Source organism: Bos mutus, chromosome 10, assembly GCF_027580195.1.
Source record: "Bos mutus isolate GX-2022 chromosome 10, NWIPB_WYAK_1.1, whole genome shotgun sequence".
Classification (NCBI taxonomy): Eukaryota; Metazoa; Chordata; class Mammalia; order Artiodactyla; family Bovidae; genus Bos; species Bos mutus.
Window position 1 is genome coordinate 81590503 of NC_091626.1, and position 24196 is coordinate 81614698.

General features: G+C 40.1%; 2 protein-coding genes across 2 annotated transcripts; both read right to left on the reverse strand.

Moving 5' to 3' along the window:
* Positions 1-6241: 6241 nt before the first annotated feature.
* LOC138989548 (inactive ribonuclease-like protein 9) lies at positions 6242-7076 on the reverse strand. Its single transcript, XM_070378541.1, has one exon. The coding sequence runs from the start codon at positions 7074-7076 to the stop codon at positions 6444-6446; it is 633 nt and encodes a 210-aa protein (XP_070234642.1). The 3' UTR covers positions 6242-6443.
* A 15380-nt stretch (positions 7077-22456) lies between these two features.
* LOC102274310 (inactive ribonuclease-like protein 9) lies at positions 22457-23083 on the reverse strand. Its single transcript, XM_005901897.3, has one exon. It carries the CDS (start codon positions 23081-23083, stop codon positions 22457-22459), a length of 627 nt encoding a protein of 208 aa, XP_005901959.2.
* Positions 23084-24196: the final 1113 nt, after the last annotated feature.

The following is a 24196-nucleotide window of genomic DNA, read 5'->3' on the forward strand; positions in this document are numbered from 1 at the left end:
AGCCATTTAGGGTTGGCTGAAAGAGCTGTAGTCATCGGGTCAAAAATCCTATGTGTGTAGATAAAATCAATGAAGGAGGCACAATGTGTCACTTGTCAAATTAACAGAGATTGATACAAACAAAAAACAAAACCAGTTTTGAAGGCATTCTTGAAAAAAGAGGCTTATATACTATCGATGACAATATAAACCGATGTAATTATTTCTGTAGAAAAATCAGCAATATGTGTCTGATGTTTTGACATTTACTCTGAGATGTTCACTGCTATTCTAGCTTCAGGAAGTATACAGGGAGTGGAGGCATTAACTGGGACCAATGGTAGTCACTTAAAGGTTCTTGCCTAGTACAGTGTAGGCAGTGCACGGGAAGAGGGAATCCTAACTCTTCTTTCCATTGATCACCAAGGGTGGGAAGATACCACCAGGAAAGCTGCCAAAGGCTCAGAGATACAGAATTATGAGGGCTGATCTGAATGTAGTCCTGTCACTGGCAAAACGGGCATCTCCTCAGTTTTTGCCCTTCTCAAAGGAAAAGAATTCAGTCTAGAGGTATACAGCAGTTTTAAGTAGCAAGAGTTTTATTAAGCAGAGGGAAAAGCACACTCTGAAGAAAGGATGAGAGCAGATTGTTTGGAAACCAGAAGCAGGCTTGCAATAGGGTAGGGTTGAGTTTTTTAGAGTGGTGGTTCCTCCTTGTGTCCTGCATTGTCAAATTTTTTGACAGCTTTAGGTTATATAATTTTCTCCTCCTGTGCAGGTCCTCACCCATAAGCACTCAAGCGAAACCCAAGGGGGTTGGATGGGGGGCAAAAACCACAATGCTAATTTACTACAGATATGACATAATGAATCTCAGATTACCTTGAATCATCTTTTAAGTCTTGGTCCACTTGCACCAACTTGTGCTGGTGGTTTTATCTTGCTTAGTCCTGATGTGGCTGGAAATCTTGCTGTGGTCCTTGACCACAAGAGGGAGGATCTCTAGGTATGTTCCAAGCACTAGTGTCCAGGTGGGAGAGAGAAAGACAAACTGTCCAGGATGGGGTGGGACCTACTCTTCTGACTGGCTACCTAACAGTCCTAGAGTGCCAAGAGAGGCTAGATTCATACCAGGAGTTTTGCTTTAACCCATTACATCATGGTGAGACAGAGGATATATCTTCCTTTAAAAAAAAAAATCCCTTCCTTTTTCTTTTTTAATATACATGTATTTTTAAATGTTTATTTATTTTTGGCTGTGCTGTGTCTTCGTTGCTACCTGTGGGCTCTCTCTAGTTGTAGCAAGCAAACTGTTCTAGTTGCTGTGCACAGATGTCTCATTGCATTAGCTTCTCTTGATGTGTAGTACGGACTCTAGGGCACTGGGCGGCTCATGGGCTCTAGAGCGCCAGCTTGGTAGTTGTGGCATGTGGGCTTAGTTGCTCCGTAGCATGTAGGATCTTAGTTCCCGATGGAAAAAGTGAAAGTGTTAGTTGCTCAGTCGTCTCCGACTTTTTGTGACCCTATGAATTGTAGCCCATCAGGCTCCTCTGCCCATGGAATTCTCCAGGCAAGAATACTGGAGTGGGTTGCCATTTCCTTCTCCAGGGGATCTTCCCCACTTAGGGATCAAACCTTGTTCTCCTGCATTTCAGGCAGATTCTTTACCGTCTGAGTCACCAGGGAAGCCCAGTTCAGTTCAGTTCAGTTACTCAGTCGTGTCCGACTCTGCAACCCCATGGACTATAGCATGCCAGGCTTCCCTGTCTATCAACAACTCCCAGAGCTTGCTCAAACTCATGTCCATTGAGTCGGTGATGCCATCCATCCATCTCGTCCTCTGTTGTCTCCTTCTCTTGCCTTCAATCTTTCCCAGCATCAGGATCTTTCCCAATGAGTCAGTTCTTTGCATCAGGTGGTCAAAGTATTGGAGTTTCAGCTTCAGCATCAGTCCATCCAATGAACATTCAGGACTGATTTCCTTCAGGATTGACTGTTTGATCTCCTTGCAGTCCAAGGGACTCTCAAGAGTCTTCTCCAACACCACAGTTCAAAGGCATCAATTCTTCAGCGCTCAGCTTTCTTTATAGTCCAGTTCTCACATCCATACATGACTACTGGAAAAACCATAGCTTTGACTAGACAGACCTTTGTTGGCAAAGTAGTGTCTCTGCTTTTTAATATACTGTCTAGGTTGGTCATAGCTTTTCTTCCAAGGAGTAAGCATCTTTTAATTTCATGGCTGCAGTCACCATCTGCAGTGATTTTGGAGCCCAAGAAAATAAAATCTGTCACTGTTTCCATTGTTTCCCCATCTATTGGCTGTGAAGTGATGGGACCGGATGCTGCGACCTTTGTTTTCTGAATCCAGCCAGAGATCGAATCTTTGTGCCCTGCATTGGCAGGCAGATTTTTAACCACTGGACCACCAGGGAAGTCCCTGCCTTGTCTTTTATATTAAATTTTTCCCATTATTTTTATTGTGGTAAAATATACATAATAAAACTCAACATTTTAAGAGTCTGTAACTATACAGTTTAGTGGCATTGAGGACATTCACATTATTGTATAACTGTCACCACTATCCATTTCTCAAATCTTTTTGATCATCCCATACTGAAGCTCTGTACTGATTAAGCAATAACTTCACATCTTCCCTTTTCCCCAAGTCCCTGGTAACTATTGTTCCTCTTTCAGTCTTTGTTCTTTTTGCTTTTCAGTTTTAAATGCTTCTACTGAGGTATGCTCAAGCTCAGAGATTCTTTCTTCGGCCATGTCCAGTCAGGATCTCAGTTTCCCAACCAGGGATTGAGTTTGGTACATAGCAGTGAAAACATGGAATCGTAACCACTTGACTACCAGAAAACTTCCAGGAATGTCTTTATTACCCAGAAGAGGAGCACAGACATAAAGTAAATGATTGAAAGACTTGCTTACACACAGAGACTGAACTGCATGCTCATATACACGACTACAAAGAAAACCTTACCTAAAACAAATCACATAATAATAATTCCTAATAGCAAAAGACACCACAAATTTTTCAAAAACCAGCAACTTCTTATAAAAATAAATTTAAAAATATGTGCAATGTGAAAATGCTTTTCAAACTCAGGTGCAAGAAAAGTGTGAAATTTTTCTTTTTCCTAAATTCAAGTGTCTGCATCAAAATTCCAGCTCTCAAGGGTGCAGCAAAAAACTTCCCTCAGTTCTTATTTTAGGTGTCTTCCAGCTCTTTTACATAATTAGAAAACTCAAATTATCAGAATTTGTCCTAGTAAAACAGGAAGTTCAGTTTCTTTCTGTGTGTGTGTTGCCCTGATTGGCATCATTACAGTTTCTAACCCTGTTATAATTGCTCTGAATATTGAAAATAGTGTTGCTTGATTCTCACATTTCAAACAGCTAATAAATTAAAAATTTCACTTCCTGGTATATACACAGAAAAACTGACACCAAGAACTAGAACAGATATTTGCACATCTATGTTCAAAGCAGCACTATTCACAAATGGTGGACGTGTTCACCAGTGAATGGAAGAATAAACAATATGTGGTATGTACCTTTCAGTTCAGTCGCTCAGTCGTGTCCGACTTTGCGACCCCATGAATCGCAGCACGCCAGGCCTCCCTGTCCATCACCAACTCCCGGAGTTCACCCAGACTCACGTCCATCGAGTCAGTGATGCCATCCAGCCATCTCATCCTCTGTCGTCCCCTTCTCCTCTTGCCCCCAATCCCTCCCAGCATCAGAGTCTTGTCCAATGAGTCAACTCTTCGCATGAGGTGGTCAAAGTACTGGAGTTTCAGCTTTAGCATCATTCCTTCCAAAGAAATCCCAGGGCTGATCTCCTTCAGAATGGACTGGTTGGATCTCCTTTAATGGCATATTATTCAGCCTTCAAAAGCAAGGAAATTCTAACATATGCTACGGTATGGGTGAAACTTGAAGACATTACTCTAAGGGAAATAAGCCAGCACAAAAGGATAAATAGTTTTTACCATAGTTAAGTAAAATGAATGTGCATTATCTCAAGGGACACCTACATAAAGAATACATTGCAGTGGGAATTTAGAAATTGATAATGCTCACCTTATTAGTTTGGTTTTATTAAAGAGAGAGTACTAATGGGCAGAGGACAATAATCTTTTGCAATCTTAATATGCATAAAGCTAGAAATTACTGTTTTGACTTATTCTAGGGAAGTCACTGGGTAGTGACTTGATTTCTTATGCAATATTAGGTAAGAGGAACAATTTGTGTAAATAATCATTGTTCTAGTTCCATGGCTCTAATTATAGAATATGTATGGATATGATCATTTATCTGGAGAAAAAGGGATACGAATACATTATGATGATTTCAGGCCTTAATTACTATACTAAACCATACTCTCATAAATATATTTATTGTATGTTGTAGAACTCCAATATACTCGAGATGAACATGGCCCAGATGAGATGGTCCAGAGCACGTACCCATGCTAGTCTATGTGGAGAACTTCTTCAGCTGATGTCTAGATGGTTGGCTTTTAGAGGAAGTCATGGTGATTCTCAAAAGTTTGATGGAAACCTCATTCACTCAGATATTACAATAAAAAGCCAGGAGTTTCCATGTGAAGAATGGTATCTAAAGGCTTGATTTTCTTAGTCACTGAATGGGTTCTGTCAGCCCTGGGCCCAGGGCCTTATTGATAAGTGAGGACCTAGCTCTGAGTCTGAAGACAAGGAAGGGGATGGAAGACACGCATGGATTGGATTGAAATGCAGTGTGCAATAGTGACAGGCACTCCCGCTCCCATTCCCCTCTTCAATCCTCCTTATCCCATTTTCAGTAAGTTACGGGGAATAATCATCAAACAACAAGGAATTTTACAAAGAGAGATAGAAATTGTTACCAAAACTGGACAGATAGAATTCTTCTCTCACACTGGATCTCCAGACTTTTGGAAGTGGAATTTTCTCAGATGAAGCTACAGCTACAGGAAGGTGAGGAAAAGAAATGGTGAATGAAAGTGACCATGCCAGAAAGTTTGGAATTGTTTTGTGAACAGTGATAACTAAGCTAAAAAAAAAAAAATGTGGGAGGGATAAATTGGAAAATTGGGATTGATATATACGCATTACCATAAAAAATAGATAACTAATAAGGCCCTACTGTATAACACGGGGAACTCTACTCAATACTCTGTAATGACCTTTATGGGGAAAGAACCTTAAAAGAAGTGGATATTATGTATAAGTATACAAGATTCATTTTTCTGTACACCTGAATCTAACATAACATTGTAAATCAACTATAATCCAATAACTAATTTAAAAAAAAAAAAAAAAACAAAGAAAAGAAAAAAAGCCAAAAATGTGGAAATCCATAGAAGTAGCATTGGACAATTGAAAAGTACTTTGAGGAGTTTGCTATTCTGAATATTTAGATGTTGATGCTAAGATAGGCAAGTGAAAGTCACTCAGTCGTGTCCAACTCTTTGTGACCACACGGACTATACAGTCCGTGGAATTCTCCAGGCCAGAATACTGGAGTGGGTAGCCATCCCCTTCTCCAGGGGATCTTCCCAAACCAGGGATTGAACCCAGGCCTCCCACATTGCAGGCAGATTCTTTACCAGCTTAACCACCAGGGGATGCTAAGATGGCTCCTGTTATGTCCATATCTTCAAGATCCCATGAGTATGGTGTTGCATGGAAAGAAGAAAACAACTGGAAGTTCTATAAATACAGCACTAGGAAGATGAAGTTCGTAATGTCTCAGGGCAGTCCCAATGCTTCTTCTTTTTTAAAAAATAATAATTTACTTATTTATTTGGCTTCACTAGGTTTTAGTTGCAGCTCGCAGGATCTTCGATCTCTGTGGCATGCTGAATTTTTAGTTGGGGCATTTTTATGTTTATATTTGCAGCATGTAAACTCTTAGTTTTGGCATTTAGGAGCTCATTCCATAACGAGGAATGGAACCCTAGCCCCCTGTACTGGGAGCCTGGAGTCGTAGGCACTGGACCACCACGGAAGTCCCTCCAACTCTTTTGATTCAAACTGTGTCACAAGGAAGATCAGTCCAAACCCAGAAACCCCACATAAACACACCAGAGACACCTAGCTACAGTGCTGCACTTTATTACTTCTAGTGAACCAGACATTCCATGAATACAGCTGTGGAGCGCACCTCGGCAACCGTTTCCTAACGGCTGCTGCTGGTCATCCTTTCCCTTCAGGCTTTCACCCTCACAACACATTCAAAACGTGCTGAACTGTAGGACTTGTTTGAAATCACATCTCAGAGCACTATATCTCAGCCCTGCCCACCTTTCTTTTGTCTGATGTAAGGAGAAAAAGGGCAGGTGGTGGATGATTAAAGCAAATGAGATCAAAATTTCCATTCTCAAATTTGCTTGTAAGGATCAGTAAGGATAAGCTTCTATCTTCTAGCTCTAACATCTTTCAGAATATACTTTAAGAACGGTAGGGGGAAGGTACTTTCCTGGTGGATGTCAACATACCAACCACAGATTCAGGGATAATTTCTCTGATATCATTTTGCCATCGACAAGTGATAAAGACCCATCCCTTCTCATAAGAAGAAGAGTATTCACAATCTGGCATCTTGATCCCACTTGTTAAAACACAATGCACTGCTTTTATGTTTTTCTGGCTCGAGTAACAAGTCCCAACTTCTTCGCCACAGGACATAAACGTGTTATGACAGATCTTTTCAATGTCCTCGTACGATGCTTGAAGAAAGAAATGTTCCTTAACACAATAAAGCCTACGGTGAATATTTTTTATCTTCATTTCATCACTACAGTATGTTGGATCATGTAATGGTCTTTTACGATCAATAATGACATGGGCTTTGAATAATTCCTTGGTAGGTGCTCTGGTAGGACTTGTACCATCTAAATGCTCTTCAAATTCTTTATCTGTTAGAGAACCATCAATTATCAGCTCGAATTGCAGTGGCTTCAGGAGCAGGAACAGCAGAAACAGGGGCAGCATGTTGATCAGAGTCCCCATATTCCCCTGAAAGGAATACAAGAGAGAAGGAGTTATGTTCACTGTGAGGCTGTGCCTTCTGTTCCTGTGCATGGCCCATTCTACCACCTACTGCTGTTCTGAGCTCTAAGACTTTGGACAGTTTTAAAACTGACATCTCAGTCTATTTCAATACCAGGAAAATACTTACTCCAAAGTGACCTTAGAGGACCTATACTTAGTCTAGAAGACTGTGGGTAAGAGGGAAAAGTGAAGGAAGAAGGAGAGAAAAGGAGAAAGGGATGGAGAGAGACCACGGTGAAGAGAAACAGAGAGAGAAGGTAACAAGGAAGAACTGAGGAAGAGACCAAGAGAGAGATGAAGGCCAGGAGAGTAGGGTAAATGCAGACAAGAGGTCAAGAGGGCAGTGGGGCAAGAGGCAGAGAGGAGGCTCATGCGCTCTCTCCTTCTGAAGTAAAGAAGTTCTCTGAAGTTCTCTTCCTGGAGTTTAGAACTTGCCCTGGAAAGAGCTGCACATGACCACCCCACCACTTCCCCTCACTAACATCCTGCTTTTCTGAGGACCATTCTTCATCTTCTGACTTTCTCCTCTTGCTCATTTCTAAACACCAGTGCCCTTCACAAGGGATCAAGCAAGCTCCATCATGTCACGTGAGCACGAAATATGTGTGGATTGGTGTAAATACCATTACCATCACCTCATTGCCTGGAAATGTGGGCCCATGTTACAGTCTCCTCTGCCTCCTCTCCCCACTGAGAAGAACTCTTCCACTCAGGTGCATTACTGACCTTGTGAGTCTTTTTCCAATCTTTTCTTTAAAGTAGACTTCATGTTTCCTTCTCAGGTTTTTCTGTCTCTAAATTCTTCCCATCCTGTGTGCCTATCTGCCATCATGGTACCCTCATCATCAGAGACTTCACAGTCACAACTTTCCTTCCTATGTGTGCGTCTCCATGTCTATTCACCCCACTGGAGGAGCACTAATATTTACCCAATATTTGTCATATACATGAGGAAGTATATTTGTCACACAAATATGGGAAACTGGGTAGATGCCTCATATTTTTCAAGAATTCTACGGCTTTAAAATGAAATGGAAATATTAGTTTGGCACCTGCTTCTGAGACATGTCATTATAATGTTTTCTGCTAATTATGTTAAGGATTTTAAGAAAAGCATTCCTTAAGGGAGCCTGGGCAGTAGTGACCTGTGGCCAGAAAACAGACCCAAGTGCTAAACATCAGGACGCAGTAGTGGAAAGTGTCATCATTCATAGAGGACTCCTGGGTCTATTGATCATTTTTTATTTCTATTTCAAATCTGACTGTTAAGCATTAATTCTCCTAAGAGGCTTTCTTCCCAGGGAAAGGCAAGTACTTTCGGTACACTAGGGGCCAGCTTCTTGACCTATCTTTGCCCATGGCCTCCTTGCCTCACTGAGTCCTTTTGTAACAGGAGGGAAAGGGGCAGGGCACAACTTTTGAAAGAATGACATAGCCCAAGGACACAACATAAACCAATTAGAATCAAATGGGACCAAGATGGCAGACAAGACTAGACCTTGATCTTCAATCAGCAAGTGAAATGACACACCCAGAGGTGCCAGGACAGTTCCAAAGCACCGTCAAAAGACCAAGGAGTGGGCCGGTGGCCAGAATCCTGGAAATCTCCACCCCTTCCCCAAAACAGTTGGAATAATCCTCCTACTCATTAGCATATGAAATTACCCAGCCTATAAAAACTAATCATGCCACATTTCACAGCCTCACTTGCCCTCTGTGATGGCCCACATTCTGTCTGTGGAGTATGCTTCTCTCTGAATCTGCGTAAATCCATTTCTTACCTATCACTTAGTCTCTCACTGAATTCTTTCTGGGATGAGACATCAAGAATCTGAACTTCTTTAGGCCCTGAAACCAGGTACCGTGGGTTTTGGCTAGGTTTGAGTCCCAGCCACGTGGGTTCAAGCCCCAAACTGGGTTTTGGCTGGGTTTGAGTCCCAGCACATGAGTTCAAGTCCCAGTCTGAGGTAAACGGTTTCATTTGTATCATCAATACTTCAGAGAGTGGATGTGTTAAGGACTGGGCTGGAGAGATCCCGATACTGAGAATATTCACCTCCCCTAAGAGTGTCAGAGCTTGGAGTAGGAAAACAGAAAAGCAAGGTTGAACAGCTGAGATAAGTATATTTTTGAGGTTGCCATTAAGTAAAAATAAAAATCATAAATAACAATGGCTAAGATCACGGGCAATTATGTGCCAAGCACTAAGTTAAGCACTCTACATCCTCCTCCTCCTGGTCATCATCAGCCAAGCAAGCTTATGATAAAGACATTCTTTTTAATATTGTTTTTGTTTTGATTGTATTTAAGATCTCTTTGTGAAGTGTTGTTGTCTGAAATCTTACTTTAGGTCTGGCAGAATCTTTTGTTTGTTTTTTGTTTTGCTTTTTAATTTTTATTTTTTTAACACCAAAAACATTTTGTATTGGGGTATAGCCAATTAACAATGCAGTGATAGTTTCAGGTAAAAAGCAAATGAACTTAGCCATATATACACATAGGGCTTCCCTCATAGCTCAGTCGGTAAAATTTGCTCAGAATTTGCCTGCAAAGCAGGAGACTCAGGTTTGATTCCTGGGTTGGGAAGATCCCCTGGAGAAGGAAATGGCAACCCACTCCAGTATTCTTGCCTGAAGAATCCCATAGGCAGAGGAGCCTGGCAGGCCCCAGTCCATGGGGTTGCAAGAGTTGGAAACGACTTAGCGACTAAACCAACACCACCACCACCGTTCTTCCCCAAACACCCCTCCCATCCAGGCTGGCACATAACATTGAACAGAGTTCCATGTGCTATACAACAGGTCTTTATTGGTTACCCATTTAAAATATAGCAGTGTGTACATGTAGGTCTGGCAGAATCTTGGTTCAAGCCCTTGTGACAAGTCAGCCTGATTTCCACATTTCTGTTCTTCAGTGCTGTTCTATGGCTTCTTTCGGTCTAGTTTCCTTACCTGATGCTAGAGTGTACCTCCTTCCCTAGGCTGTCTTTGTAATCCTATAAGAGACTGCCAGAAACAGACAGACCACCAAAGTGACAAGTACCAAAATAATTTCTGAGCCACTAGAGAGCCGTCTATGGAGTCACACAGAGTCAGACACGACTGAAGTGACTTAGCAGCAGAGAGCTGTTAAGAAAAAAACAGATCCACTTTCCACAAAGCCTAGCTGTGCTGCTGCAGGACAGTTTAATGTTTTGTTTTGTTTTGTTTTTAACTCCACTGTTCTCTTGCTAGAAGAGAAGTCCTTCACTGGGACAACCTGAGTGATTTTCTAATATTGATAACCCAGAAACCCTGACCAAGGTGGAGATGGATATTAATATTTGACTCCAGGGTGGATCCAGTTTGTAGACATGTGAATAGACAAGTGGTGCTCCAATCAGGTCGATTTGGGGACACACATCACAAAGTGGAGAGAAGAGGAAATCTGAAGATGGGAAATCAGAGAATGGGCCAAGAAACAACTGATCCTAAGTGTTGATGTGGGAGAGGGCGCTCTGTGTGTGAGCACGTTCAGAAGCCGTTCCTCACACCCCTGCTTTCCCTCTCTCATCAGCCTCCTTAAGATGTCCCTTCAGCACAGTGATCCCATTGGGACAAACCAGGAACCTCTGCACACATTCCCAGAAAGGAGACCCTGGAGTCTCTGTGCCATCTTGGGCTGGAGAGAGCAGGACAGGGTGAACATGGGCAGCAGAGTTGAGGCTCCTCTAGCACCAGGGCCAGGATAGCACTTCATTTTGTATATCCTCTAAGCTCTTTATCCTTTGTTTATGAATTCATGCTGTGGTTTCAGGCTTCTTAAAATCTTTGCTCACCCCCACGTATATGCATTTTCACTCACTCTATCTTATTTCTTTATGGATTTTTAAAAATTTAAACCTTTCATCCATCTGGAATTTATTTTGAAGTATAATGGGAGGTGGGTTTTTTTTCACATGGTTTCTATGTAATCTCAGCACCAATTCTTAAGGGAATAATGTTTATTGTCTCATCTCTAAAAGTTACCTATGTGTTTAATAATTCTTTTTTTCTGAATATATTGTATTTTGAGACTATGTTTGCTATTCATGTGCCAACTATAAGCTTTTACTTATTATCATTAATAAAGAATGTTAATATGTAATGAAGCAATCCACATTCATTTCTCTTCTTATTCAAAAACTTAGTGCAGGGACACAGCAGAAAGTAAATTAGTGGCAGATTAGGGCTGAAGGTAGGAATAGAGATTAACTATCAATGGTCAGAGAAAGACACAGACAGACAGACAAGGATGAAGACAAAGATAGAAACAGAGAGCACAGAATAGACAGTGTGACGTACACTCATGCAATGTTTCTTAAGTTTTCTTCTGGTAACCTCACACTGCAAAATCACTTTACTTCCTGTGTAATATATACTCAATGGTTTTTCATCCTACCTGATTAATCAGGATCTCTGTGAATGGACCCAGAAATTGGCACTTTAAACAAATTCATGAGGTGATACTCAATCCACTAGAGTTTGAGAATCTATTTCTTACTGTACATAAAAGTGTACTTACTATGAAGAAAACATCCTCCTAAAGTGGCAAAAGTGTTAGGCTTTTTCAGTAAATGTTTCTGGATAGAGATTGAGATGAATTCCTTTCACCTTTTGGCTGATGTGAATTATGCTGCTTTGAACATGGGTGTACAAACAGCTGGTTAGGTCTCACTTTTCCTCTTTTCTTTTAAACTTGCTTGGGAGTGTTAAAGAAGCTTAGGTTTATAGACTGGGAAGGGCCTGAGAGAGGCTGTCTATCTAGAGTGTCTCCTCCTAAAATGTGGGTACTGAGTCCCAGATCAGGACTCTTTATCCAAAATATTTTTAAAAATTGAAATGAGTCAAAATTTCCTTAGGTACATAAATATATATCTCCTAGGGATTATTCAGTGGTGTTTTCAATGTAAATCACTTTAATAAGAAAAACAGGATTTGTAAATAGAATTTAATATGAGGCATTAATAGACAGTCATCATATAATAATTATATAGCCCCAAACACAGAAGAGAAAAACTAAATTTGCATCTTTCAAACTGGTAATTATTATACTTTCAACCTTATTGCTGGTGAGAGGGTGATAAGGGGGGAAAATCTTATATTCTGGTGACAGTGAAAACTTTGACACGTGTAATAAAAATTTTTTAAATCTGTTACTTTCCCCCCATTTTAATAGCTAGAATTCTAAGTATCATAATTTAGATAGCAATGTGGACAGCAAGTTTTATTGCATAGGAACAAAAAGTTCAACTTTGAAAACATAAATGTCAGTGAATTTAGGGAAAGTTTATATTACCTTGGATATGTTCATGGACATGACAAAAATGCCACTACAATCATAACTATAAGAGCTAATATTTGAGATAATCAGTGTTCAATATTCATTGAATCATATATTCTTAGAATGGATTACTTCCCAGAATATACAAATATTTTAATCAATAAAATTTTACTGATGCAGAATATTCATAATATAGCACTGGGAATGTCTGGTTACAAGTGGCAGGACTGTGGCTGTTCAAGATGGTGGAGTAGGACATGCGCTCATCTCCTCCTGTGAGAGCACCAAAATTGCAACTAGCTGTTGAACAGTCATTGACAGGAGGATACTGGAACACCAAAAAAAGATACCCCAGGTCCAAAGACGAAGAAGAAGCTGCAGCCAGATGGTAGGAGGGGTGCAATATGATAAAATCAAATCCCATAACAGTCAGGTGACTGATCCACAAACTGGGAAACAATAATACCAAAGTTCTGTTGTGAAGGTTCTGAGCCCCATGTCAGGCTTCCCAGTTTGGGGATCCGACAAAGAGACTGGGGATCTGACAAAGAGACTGGGGATCCCCAGGGAATCTGGCCTTCAAGGTCAGCAGGATTTGATTACATGACTTCCACAGAACTGGGGGAAACAGAGACGCCAGTCTTGGAGGGCACAAAATAAATCTTAGGAGCACCAAGACCCAGAGGAAAGGAGCAGTAACTCCACAGGAGGGTAGAACCAAAACTACCTGCTGATGTTGGAGGGCCTCCTGGGGAGGTGTGGGATGACAGGGGCTCAACACGGGGACAGGGGCCCTGGCAGCAGTAGGCCAGGAAGGTCCCCCTTGGTATAAACCCTCTTGGAGGTCGCCATTAACCCTACCACAGAGCCTCAGGCCAAACAACTACCAGGGAGGGAGTGATACCCCACCCATTAGTAGATTATTGGATAAAGCTTTACTGAGCAAGGCCCTGCCCACAAGAGCAAGACCCAGTTTTTCCCATTACCAGTCCCTCCCATCAGGAAGCTTATACAGGCTGCTTAGCCTCCTCCATCAGAGAGCAGACAGAAGAAGCAAAAAGCACAGTCCCACAGCAACTAAAATGAAAACCACATTACAGAAAATTAACCATGATGAAAAGGAGAAAGTTATGTCCCAGATATAACTGGGACACAGTTGGGAAAACAGTGGAAAAGATTCAAGAAATGTTTATCAAAGACTTACAAGAACTAAAGAACAAGCAAATAAAGATGAATAATACACTAGAAGGAATCAATAGCAGAATAGCTGAGGCAGAAGAACAGATAAATGACCTGGAGGACAGAATGGTGGAAATCACTGCCACAGAACAGAATATAGAAAAAAAGAATGAAAAGAAACGAGATAACCTAAGAGACCTCTGGGACATTAAACACACCAAACGTTCACATTATAGGGGTCCCAGAAGGAGACAAGAGAAAAGACCTGAGAAAATATTTGAAGACATAATAGCTAAAAACTTCCTTAACGTGGGAAAGGAACTAGTCAACCAAGTCCAGGAAGCACAGAGAATCCCAGGCAGGATAAACCCAAGGAGGAACACACTGAGATGCGTAGTAATCAAACTGACAAAAATTAAAAACAAAGATAAAATATTAAAAGCAACAAGGGGAAAACAAAAAACAGCATACAAGGAAACTCCTATTAGCTGATTTCTCAACAGAAACTCTACCAGCCAGAAGGGAATGGCAGGATATATTTTAAATGATGAAAGGGAAGAACGTGCAACCAAGAATACTCTACTACTGAGTAAGACTCTTGCTCAGATTTGCTGGAGAAATCAAAAGCTTTCCAGACAAGCAAAAGTTAAGAGAATCCAGCACCACCAAACCAGCTTTACAACAAATGCTAAAGGAACTTCTCTAGGCAGGATACGCAGAGAAGGAAAAAACCAACACAAAATAAACCCAAAACAATTAAGAAAACTGTAATAGGATCATGCTAAGTTGCTTCAGTCGTGTCTGACTCTGTGCGACCCCATAGACGGCAGCCCACCAGGCTCCGCCGTCCCTGGGATATCAATAATTACCCTAAATGTAAATGGATTAAATACAACAACCAAAAGACATAGACCAGATGGGAGGATGAAAATATGTGCATGTACGCACTTCCACTTAGCACATCATTCTGTTTGACCCCCCAAATTGTATGTAATTATTTTATATTGTTAGGTTAATTACGTTCCCATCATAGCTTGCAATTGTTATTACTTTTTATTTTTGTCTGGATATAGATTGTGAAAACTGATAAACATTTCCTATTGTGATTATGTAACTACTACTCAATACCATTGTATCATAATTGATCAACAGAAAAATAATAGAACTCTGTATCACCAAAACTACGATTTAACAGAAAAACCTGTAATCACTTTTTAAAATCCAGATGCATATCAGAATTATCTTGAAGTTTTTTGAAAAATACAAACGCCCAGGTGTTACTTTTTTTTCTCCAGAGCTCCAGATAAGTGTCTAATGAGCAGTCATGTTTAAAGACAACTGGACTATATGATGATCTTTTACTTTTATCTAATTTATTTCACTTTTTCTATTTCATATTCAGTGCTCCCATTTCATTTAGTTGATGTTTTATAATTTCTCCAACTTTTTAAAAAATTAATTTATTTTAATTGGAGGCTAATTACTTTACAATATTGTGGTCATTTTTGCCATACATTCACATGAATCAGCCAGGGGTGTTCATGTGTCCCCCATCCTGAACCCCTCTCCCACCTCCCTCCCCATCCCATCCTTCTGGGTCATCCCAGTGCACCAGCCCTGAGCACCCTGTCTCATGCATCGAACCTGGACTAGTGATCTATTTCACATATGGCAATATACATGTTTCAATGCTATTCTCTCAAATCATCCCACCCTCGCTTTCTCCTACGGAGTCCAAAAGTCTATTCTTTACATCTGTGTCTCTTTTGCTGTCTCGTATATAAGGTCATCATTACCATCTTTCTAAATTCCATATATATGCATTAAAATACTATATTGGTGTTTTTATTTCTGACTTACTTCATTCTGTATAATGTGCTCCAGTTTCATCCACCTCATTAGAACTGATTCAAATGTATTCTTTTTATAGCTGAGTAATATTCCATTCTGTATATGTACCACAGCTTTCTTATCCATTCATCTGCTGATGGACATCTAGGTTGCTTCAATGTCCTGACTATTGTAAACAGTGCTGTGATGAACATTGGGGTACACATGTCTCTTTCTTTCTTTTTTTTTTTTGTAATTTATTTATTTTAATAGAAGGTTAATTATTTTACAATATTGTAGTGATTTTTGCCATATATTTATATGAATCCGCCACGGGTGTACATGTGTCCCCATCCTGAACCCTCCCTCCCACCTCCCTCCCCATCCCATCCCTCTGGGTCATCCCAGTGCACCAGCCCTGAGCACCCTGTCTCATGCATCGAACCTGGACTGGCAATCTGTTTCACATATGATAATATACATGTTTCAGTGCTATTCTCTCAAATCATAACTCTTTTTTTAAATGTTCTTTCTCAAGCCTTTATGAAGACTAGTAGAAAAGCTTTTGTATACATATATACAAATAATACGTACAATATATACTTTAGAAAACTTATAAATTTTTGCCTAACTAAAAATTTTATGACATTTTGATTCCACTTGTTTGACTTACTATGAACACAAGGCCAGATTTCTAATTTAAAAAATAGATATGCAATGACCAACAAGGTTTACTGTATAGCACAGGGAACTATAGTCAATATCTTGGAATAACTTACAGTAGAAAATAATTTTAAAAATAATATATGTGTATATGTATAACTGAGTCGTCTTGCTGTGCACCTGAAACATTTTAAGTCAACTATGCTTCAATAAAATATATATATTAAGAGAGGAAAAAAAAAACCAGTGACAGGAGTGCCAGGAGGACCTGTACTGACTCACAGAAACAGATGTCTGAGACACACAGTAGGATGAAGAAATCCAATCCTTCACTCTTTGTTTTCTCTCTCATTCCACTCTGCTTTCTATGCTAGCTCCATGCACAGGCAGGGCCTCTCCACAGACTAGCAGAGACAGTTATCCAACATAACAAATATCTTTTCTGATTGGCCTCATTTCTGTCACGTGCATAAATCCATGAACGTGAACGCCCCTGATTGGTCCACCTGAAGCTCAGGTCCGCCTCTAAGAAGAAAAGGCAAAACCCCAAGTTAAAACCCGAGTAGAATCGCAATTGCTGACAGAAAGGCTGTTCCCCTACAAGGCAAACAAAGCAATGGACACCAAATACAAAAGTAGCAAATGTCCATTTGAAAAAAGCAGGGAAAAAATCAAAACACAGAAGATATGTGCAACGCGGTCCCAAATCATGTTTGAAATAAAGATTACATGGTGAGGGAGGGGAAGCCCTAAACATAACCTTATTCAACTGCTCTTTCTGAAGGGTTAATTTCTTATAGTGATCTTGAAAGCTGTCAATTTCTCAAAATTAAAATAATTCTGAGGAAGCGTCATTGAAGAAATGTATCTTTAAAAGCTGGTTTGAGCATGTTATCCAATATTAAGTGCCAATTTCTCAGAATGCCACATTCTCGTATCAGCGAACTCCTACCCTTTATCAGCATCGGGTAATGTCAACTCCTCAGTTTGGATAGTTAAACACAAGAGAGAGTCTAAACACTTAGTCCTTACAATTAGACTTACCTTTGTGAGTAAACCCCAGAGTATTTCTCTATTAAATTTGGAAGAAAAATCTCACCTTAAGCAACTTTAAATTTATACTTTTTACTATCACATAGAGGCAATAATTGGAGAAGGCAATGGCACCCCACTCCAGTACTCTTGCCTGGAAAATCCATGGACAGAGGAGCCTGGTAGGCTGCAGTCCTTGGGTTGCTAAGAGTCGGACTTGACTGAGCGACTTCACTTTCACTTTTCACATTCATGCATCGGAGAAGGAAATGGCAACCCACTCCAGTATTCTTGCCTGGAGAATCCCAGGGACGGGGGAGCCTGGTGGGCTGCCGTCTATGGGGTCGCACAGAGTCGGACACGACTGAAGCGACTTAGCAGCAGCAGCAGAGGCAATAACTATGCTTCAGACCTTCAGATCTATGACCAAACTGAGAATGGGGTCAGTATGAGAAAACCTGGAGAACAGTGTGATCCTTATGGGCCATTAGAGGATCAATGGGTTCACTGAAATGCACACCTTTTGGTGAATTCAAGACATTTCTTCCCCTTAGGGTCACTGTGATGGCTTGAGTGTCTGGAGCTTCCAGAAGTGCACACAGTAGAGAGATCCTAAGTGAGAGTGTCTCAGTAATTGAAAATCAACCTTCAGAGCACAAATATAGAGTAATTTTAACATCTTATGTTGCAAAAATGGAGTCAAACTAGGTCTCAGATGACAGAATTCTCTCTCGATTGTAGCTTTCTGCAAATTTATACTTGCTCATGCCCTGTTTAGCCCTTTTTGTATGATTTTTCAAAAATGTTTAAAGATTTGCTGCATTGATATCTACTATATTTTCATGTAATGTCAATGTGAATTTATTTAGTTTAAAGGACTTTTACACATCAGATGACAATGTAAGTATTCATTTAGTTTTGGACATGCCAGGCACAGGTGGGATCCTAGATTCCTGATCAGGGATTGAACCAGTGCCCACTGGAGTGGAAGTGCTGAGTTTTAACCACTGAAAGTGAAAGTGAAGTCACTGAGTCGTGTCCACCTCTTTGTGACCCTATGGACTGTAGCCTACCCGGCTCCTCCATCCATGGGATTTTCCAGGCAAGAATTTTGGAGCGGGTTGCCATTTCCTTCTCCAGGGTATCTTCCAGACTCAGGGATCTAACCTGAGTCTCCCGCATTGCAAGCAAACTCTTTACTGTCTGAGCCACCAGCCTGGAGCACCTGAAATGTCCCTCAGTGTGAGTTTAGAAGGAAATGACTAAGATATCCAAGATATGGCCACTGGTTTGACTGATTTCATTATCTGGTCCTTCTGACAGATTAGGATTAGTAGAAAAATAGACGTATGGAATATGGTGGGATAGATTATCCCATAGATTTTCCTGGGAAGAGAAACCTAAATCTAGTGAGACAATTGGCTGCATATCAGTAAAAACCACATAGGTTCCAGTGTTCATTCCATGTAGCCCATACACACACACACTCTCTCTCTCCCCAATGTATGTTGGACTTGAGATCAAAGTAATATTTAGAAAACATTGAGGATATTGATACAAGTATAGTAGCATATTTTTTTCATACTTAGGATTGAATAAGGTTTGTTTTTCGTTTCTTTTCTTTTGGTCTTGCTGCCCAGCAGGCAGGATTTCAGTTTTCCAATTGGGGATTAAACCCAGGACATGGCAGTGAAAGCATGGAATCCTAGCCATTAGACTACCAGGAAACTACCAAGAATGTCTTTATTATACAAAAGAGGCGCACAGGCATAAAGAAAATGATTGAAAGACTTGCTTACACACAGAGACTGAATTACATATCCATATAACACAAGTGCACAGAAAACTTTGCCTGAAACAAATCGCATAATAATAATAATGCCTATGGCAAAAGACACCAAAAAAAATTTTTTTTTACAAACCTAGTTACATCTGGTTTAAAGTAAATTACATTTAATTTAAAAATATGTGCAGTGTGAAAGTGCATCTCAAACTCAGAAGCAAGAAAAGTGTGAATTTTTTTTTCTAAATTCAACATATCTGTATCAAAATTTCAACTCTCAAGGGTGACAGCAAAATTTACCTTGGTTGTTATTTTAGGTTCCTTCAACCTATTTGGCTTCCCTGGTGGCTCAACTGGTAAAGAATCCACCTGCAATGCAGGGCAGCTGGGTTCGATCCCTGAGGTTGGGAAGATCTCCTGGAGAAGGGAAAGGCTACCCACTCCACTATTCTGGCCTGGAGAATTCCATGGACTGTATAGTCCATGGGGTCATAAAGAGTCAGACACGACTGAGTGACTTTCACATTCAAACTATTTTATGTAATTAAAAAAGTTAAATTATCTGAATTTGTGTTACTAAAACAGAAAGTTCAGTTTCTTTCTGTGTGTGTGTATTTTGATTGGCATCATTACAGTTTCTCATTCTGTTATAAATTATCAGTATCTTGAACATAGTGTTGTTTGACTCTCACGTTTCAAACAGCTAAAAATCTAAAAATTTCACTCCCTGGTATATACCCACAAGAGTTGAAACTAAGAACTGGAACAGATATTTGTACATCTCTGTTCAAAGCAGCACTGTTTACAATAGGCAAATGGTGGAAGTGTTCATCAGTAAATGGAAGAATAAACAACATGTGTTATGTACATTTAATCAAATATTATTTAGCCCTCAAAAGGAAGGAAATTCAAACATATGCTACAATGCGGATGAAAGGTAAAGTCATTATGCTAAGGAAAATAAACCATCACAAAAGGATAAGTAATTTCACCACATTTAAGTAAAATTAATGTGCATCGTCTCAAGGGACACTAACAAAAAGAATAAATTGTAATGGGATAATGTTCACCTTAGTAGTTTTGTTTTATTGAGAGGATACTGTGCTAAGGGCACAGGACCATAATTTTTTGCAATCTTAATATGCATAAAGCTGAAAATTATGATTTTACCTAATCTTAATTATATTATTAATAAAGAATGTTAATATGTCATGAAGCAATCCACATTCATTCCTCTTCTTATTCAAAAGTTTAGTATAAAGACACAGCAGAAAGTAAATGTATTCATCTGATAAACATTCATCAACTATCCTCACGAACTGCATTATCTTAGGGAATCTAGTGGGTAGGAGTCAAGATCTAGATTTTTATGTAATATTAGATAAGAGGAACAATCTGTGTAAATAATAATTGTTTTATTTCCATGGCTTTAATTACAGAATGTGTAATGATCTGATAATTTACCTGGAGAAAAAGAAATACATTATGAGGATTACATAAAAAATAAATATATTTATTGTATGTTGTAGAACCCCAAGATACTTGAGATGAACATGAAGCAAATGAGATGGTCCAGGGCACATATCCAAGATAGCCTATGTGGAGAATTTCTTCAACTGATGTCTAGAAAAGTGGTTTTGGAAGGTATCATGGTGACCTCAAATGTTTGATGGAATCCTCATTCACTCAGAAATTACAATTAAAAGTTATGAGTTTCCATGTAAAAGTGCTATCTAGAGGCTTGATTTTCTTAGTCACGGAATTGGGGTCTGGCAGCACTGAACCCTAGGCCCTTGTTGATAAATGAAGACCTAGCTCTGAGTCTAAAGACAAGGACAGGGAATGGGACATGGAGATGGGCGTGTCCCATGGATGTCCCTGTGGAGATGCGGATGGATGACATGTGCAGATTGGATTGCAATGAAATGCGTAAGAATGATAGGCACTCTCCCTCCCATCTCTCCCCACTCCTTTTTATTCCATTTTCAGTAAGTTATAGGGAATAATGATCAAAGAATATCAAGGAATTTTACAAAGGGAGGGAGAAGTTGTTACCAAAACTGGACAGACAGATTTCTTTTCTCATCCTGGATCTCCAGCCACTTTCAGAAGTGGAATTTTCTCAGATGAAGCCACAGCTACAGCAAGGTGAGAAAAAGAAATGGTGAATGAATGTGACTATGCCAGAAAGTTTGGATTTGTATAAACAGTGATGGCTAAGCTAAAACAAAGATGTGGGAGGGACAAATTAGAAGATTGGGATTGACATATACACATTGCTATAAAAAGTAGATAACTAATAAGGACCTACTGTGTAACACAAGGAACTCTACTCAATACTCTATAATGACCTATATGCAAAAAGAATCTTAAAAGGAGTGGATATTATGTATAAGCATAACAGATTTACTTTTCTGTACACCTGAAAGCAACTAACATTTATATAGTAAATCAACTATAATCTAATAAATAGTGAAAAGAAAAGAAACCAATATGTGGGAATTCACAAAAGCAGCACTGGACAGCTGAAAATTACTTTGGGGAGCTTGCTATTCTGAATATTAGGTATTTATGCTAAGATGGTTCTTGTTATATCTATATCTTCCTGTCCCCATGAGTATTGTATTGCATGGAAAGAAGAGAACAAGTGAAAATTCTACAAATATACCAACTAGGAATGTGAATTTCACAATGTCACAGGGGGTTCCCAACTCTTCTTTAGAACAAATTATTTATTTACTTAATGTGCCAGGTTTTTGTTGTAGCATTTGAGGTCTTGATCTTCTTTGTGGCATCCAAATTTTTAGATGGAGCTTGCAGCATGTTTACATTTGCGGCATGTAAACTCTTGGATTAGGCATGCGGGATCGAGTTCCAACACCAGAACTGGAACCCAGGGTCCCTGTATTGGGAGCCTAGAATCTTAGCCACTGGACTACCATGAAAGTCCCTTCAATTCTTTTTGTTTCAAGTTGTGTCACAGAGGAAGGTCAGTCAAACCCAAAAACCCCACATAAGCATTCCAGAGACCCCTAGCTACATCAATGCACTTTATTATTTCTACTGAACCAGAAATTCACATGAATACAACTTTGGAGCTTCCGTTGTGGCTCAGCTGGTAAAGAATCTGCCTGCAATGTGAGAGACCTGGGTTCAATCCCTGGGTTGGAAAGATCCCTTGGAGAAGGGAAAGGCTACCCACTCCAGTATTCTGGAGAATTCCACGGACTGTATAGTCCATGGGGTCACGAAGAGTTGGACACGACTGAGGGGCTTTCACTTTCATTTATCAGGAAACATTTCCTATTCCTCTTGGTGCTGGTCATCCTTTCCCTGCAGGCATTCATCCACATAAAAAATTCAAAGTGTGCTAAACTCTGTGACCTGTTTGAATCCATGTCTCAGAGCACTATCTCTTAATCCAGCCCACCTTTCCTTTGCCTGGTGTTAGGAGAAAAAGGGCAGGCAGTGAATGATGAAAGTGAATGGGATCAAATTTTCCATTCTCAAGTTTGACTTGTAAGGATCAGTAAGGATAGGATTCTATCTTCTTGCTTTAACATCTTAGAGAATGTACTTCTAGAGGGGTGGAGGGAAAGAGATTTTCCTGGTGGATGATTCTTCATATGGCCAAAATATCAATTACAGACACAGGGATAATTTCTCCAATATCATCTTCCCATTGACAAGTGATAAACACCCATCCCTCCTTGAAAGACGACGTGTATTCACAAAATGGCATCATGATCCCACTTGTTAAAACACAATGCACTCCTGATATTATTTGCCGGCTCCTGTGACATTTCCTAATCCCATTTGTACATTTCACAAATATGTTATAACACATCTCTTCAATGTCCTCATATGACGCTTGGAGGAAGAAATGCTCTTTAGCACAATAAAGCCTATTGTGAACACGTTTCCTCTTCATTTCTAGATTGCAGTAATCTTCGTCAGTTAATGGCATTTCAGAATCAATAATAACATGGGTTTTGAATGCTTCCTTGGTAGGTGGTTTGGTAGGCCCTGTAGCATGTAAGTCATCTATATAGTCTTCTAATTCTTCTCGTCGTTCATCTGATAAATATGAATCATTTATCCTCACAAACTGCAGTGGCTTCAGCAGCAAGAAGAGCAGAAACAGGGGCTGCACGTTGATCAGAGTCCCCATGTTTCCCTGAAGGGAATATAAGAGAGAAGGAGTTATGTCTACTGTGAGGCTGTGCCTTCTGTTCCTATGCAGGCCCATTTCTACCACCTTTTGCTGTTCTGAGCTCTAAGACTTTGGACCGTTTAAAAATTGACAACTCAGGATCTATTTCAATACCTGTAAAATATTTACTCCAAGGTGACCTTAGGAGAGCTATACTCAATCTAGAAGACTGAGGGTAAGAGAGGGAAAGGTGAAGGAAAATGGAGAGAAAAGGAGAAAGGCAGAGAGAGACAACAGTGAAGAGAGAGAGAGAGAGAGAAGGAAACACGGAAGAACTGAGGAAGAGAGCAAGAGAGAGATGAAGGAAGGAAAGGAAAGAGGACAAGAGGTCAAGAGGGCACTGAGGCAGGTGGCAGAGAAGAGGCTCATGCGCTCCCTCCTTCTGAAGTAAATGTATCTGTTCTCTTCCTGGAGTTAAGAACTTGCTCTAAAGAGCTGTACATGATCCCCTTTTCCCCCTCACCAACATCTTGCTTTTCTGAGGACCATTGTTCATCTTGGGCTTCCCTCATAGTTCAGTCAGTAAAGAATCTGCCTGCAATGCAGGATACTCAGGTTTGATTCCTGGATCGGGAAGATTCCCTGGAGAAGGAAATGGCAACCCACTCCAGTATTCTTGCCTAGAGAATCCCATGGACAGAGGAGCCTGATGGACTACAGTCCATGGGGTCACAAGAGTTAGACACTACTGAGTGATTTCACTTCACTTCATTCTTCATCTTCTGACTTTCTCCTCTTGCTCATTTCTGACCATCAGTATCCTTGCACAAGGGATCAAGCAAGATCCATCATGTCAAATGAGCACCAAATGTGTGTGGATTGGTCTAAATACTATTACCATCACCTCATTGCCTGGAATTGTGGGTCCATATTACAGTCTCCTAGGCCACCTCTCCCCACTCAGAAGAACTCTTTCACTAAGGTACATTACTGACCTTGTGAGTCTTTTTTTAATCTTTTCTTTAAGGAAGACTTCATGTTTCCTTCTCAGGTTTTCCTGTCTCTAAATTCTTCCCATCCTGTGTGCCTATCTGCCATCATGGTACCCTCATCATCAGACTTCACAGTCACAACTTTCCTTCCATATGTGTGCATCTCCATGTCTATTCACCCCACTGGAGGCTGCACTAATATTTCCCCAGTACCTGT

Excerpts from the sequence above, each read along its gene's own strand:
- LOC138989548 (XM_070378541.1), bottom strand. The coding sequence starts at position 7,076 with ATGCACAGGAACAGAAGGCACAGCCTCACAGTGAACATAACTCCTTCT.
- LOC102274310 (XM_005901897.3), bottom strand. The coding sequence starts at position 23,083 with ATGGGCCTGCATAGGAACAGAAGGCACAGCCTCACAGTAGACATAACT.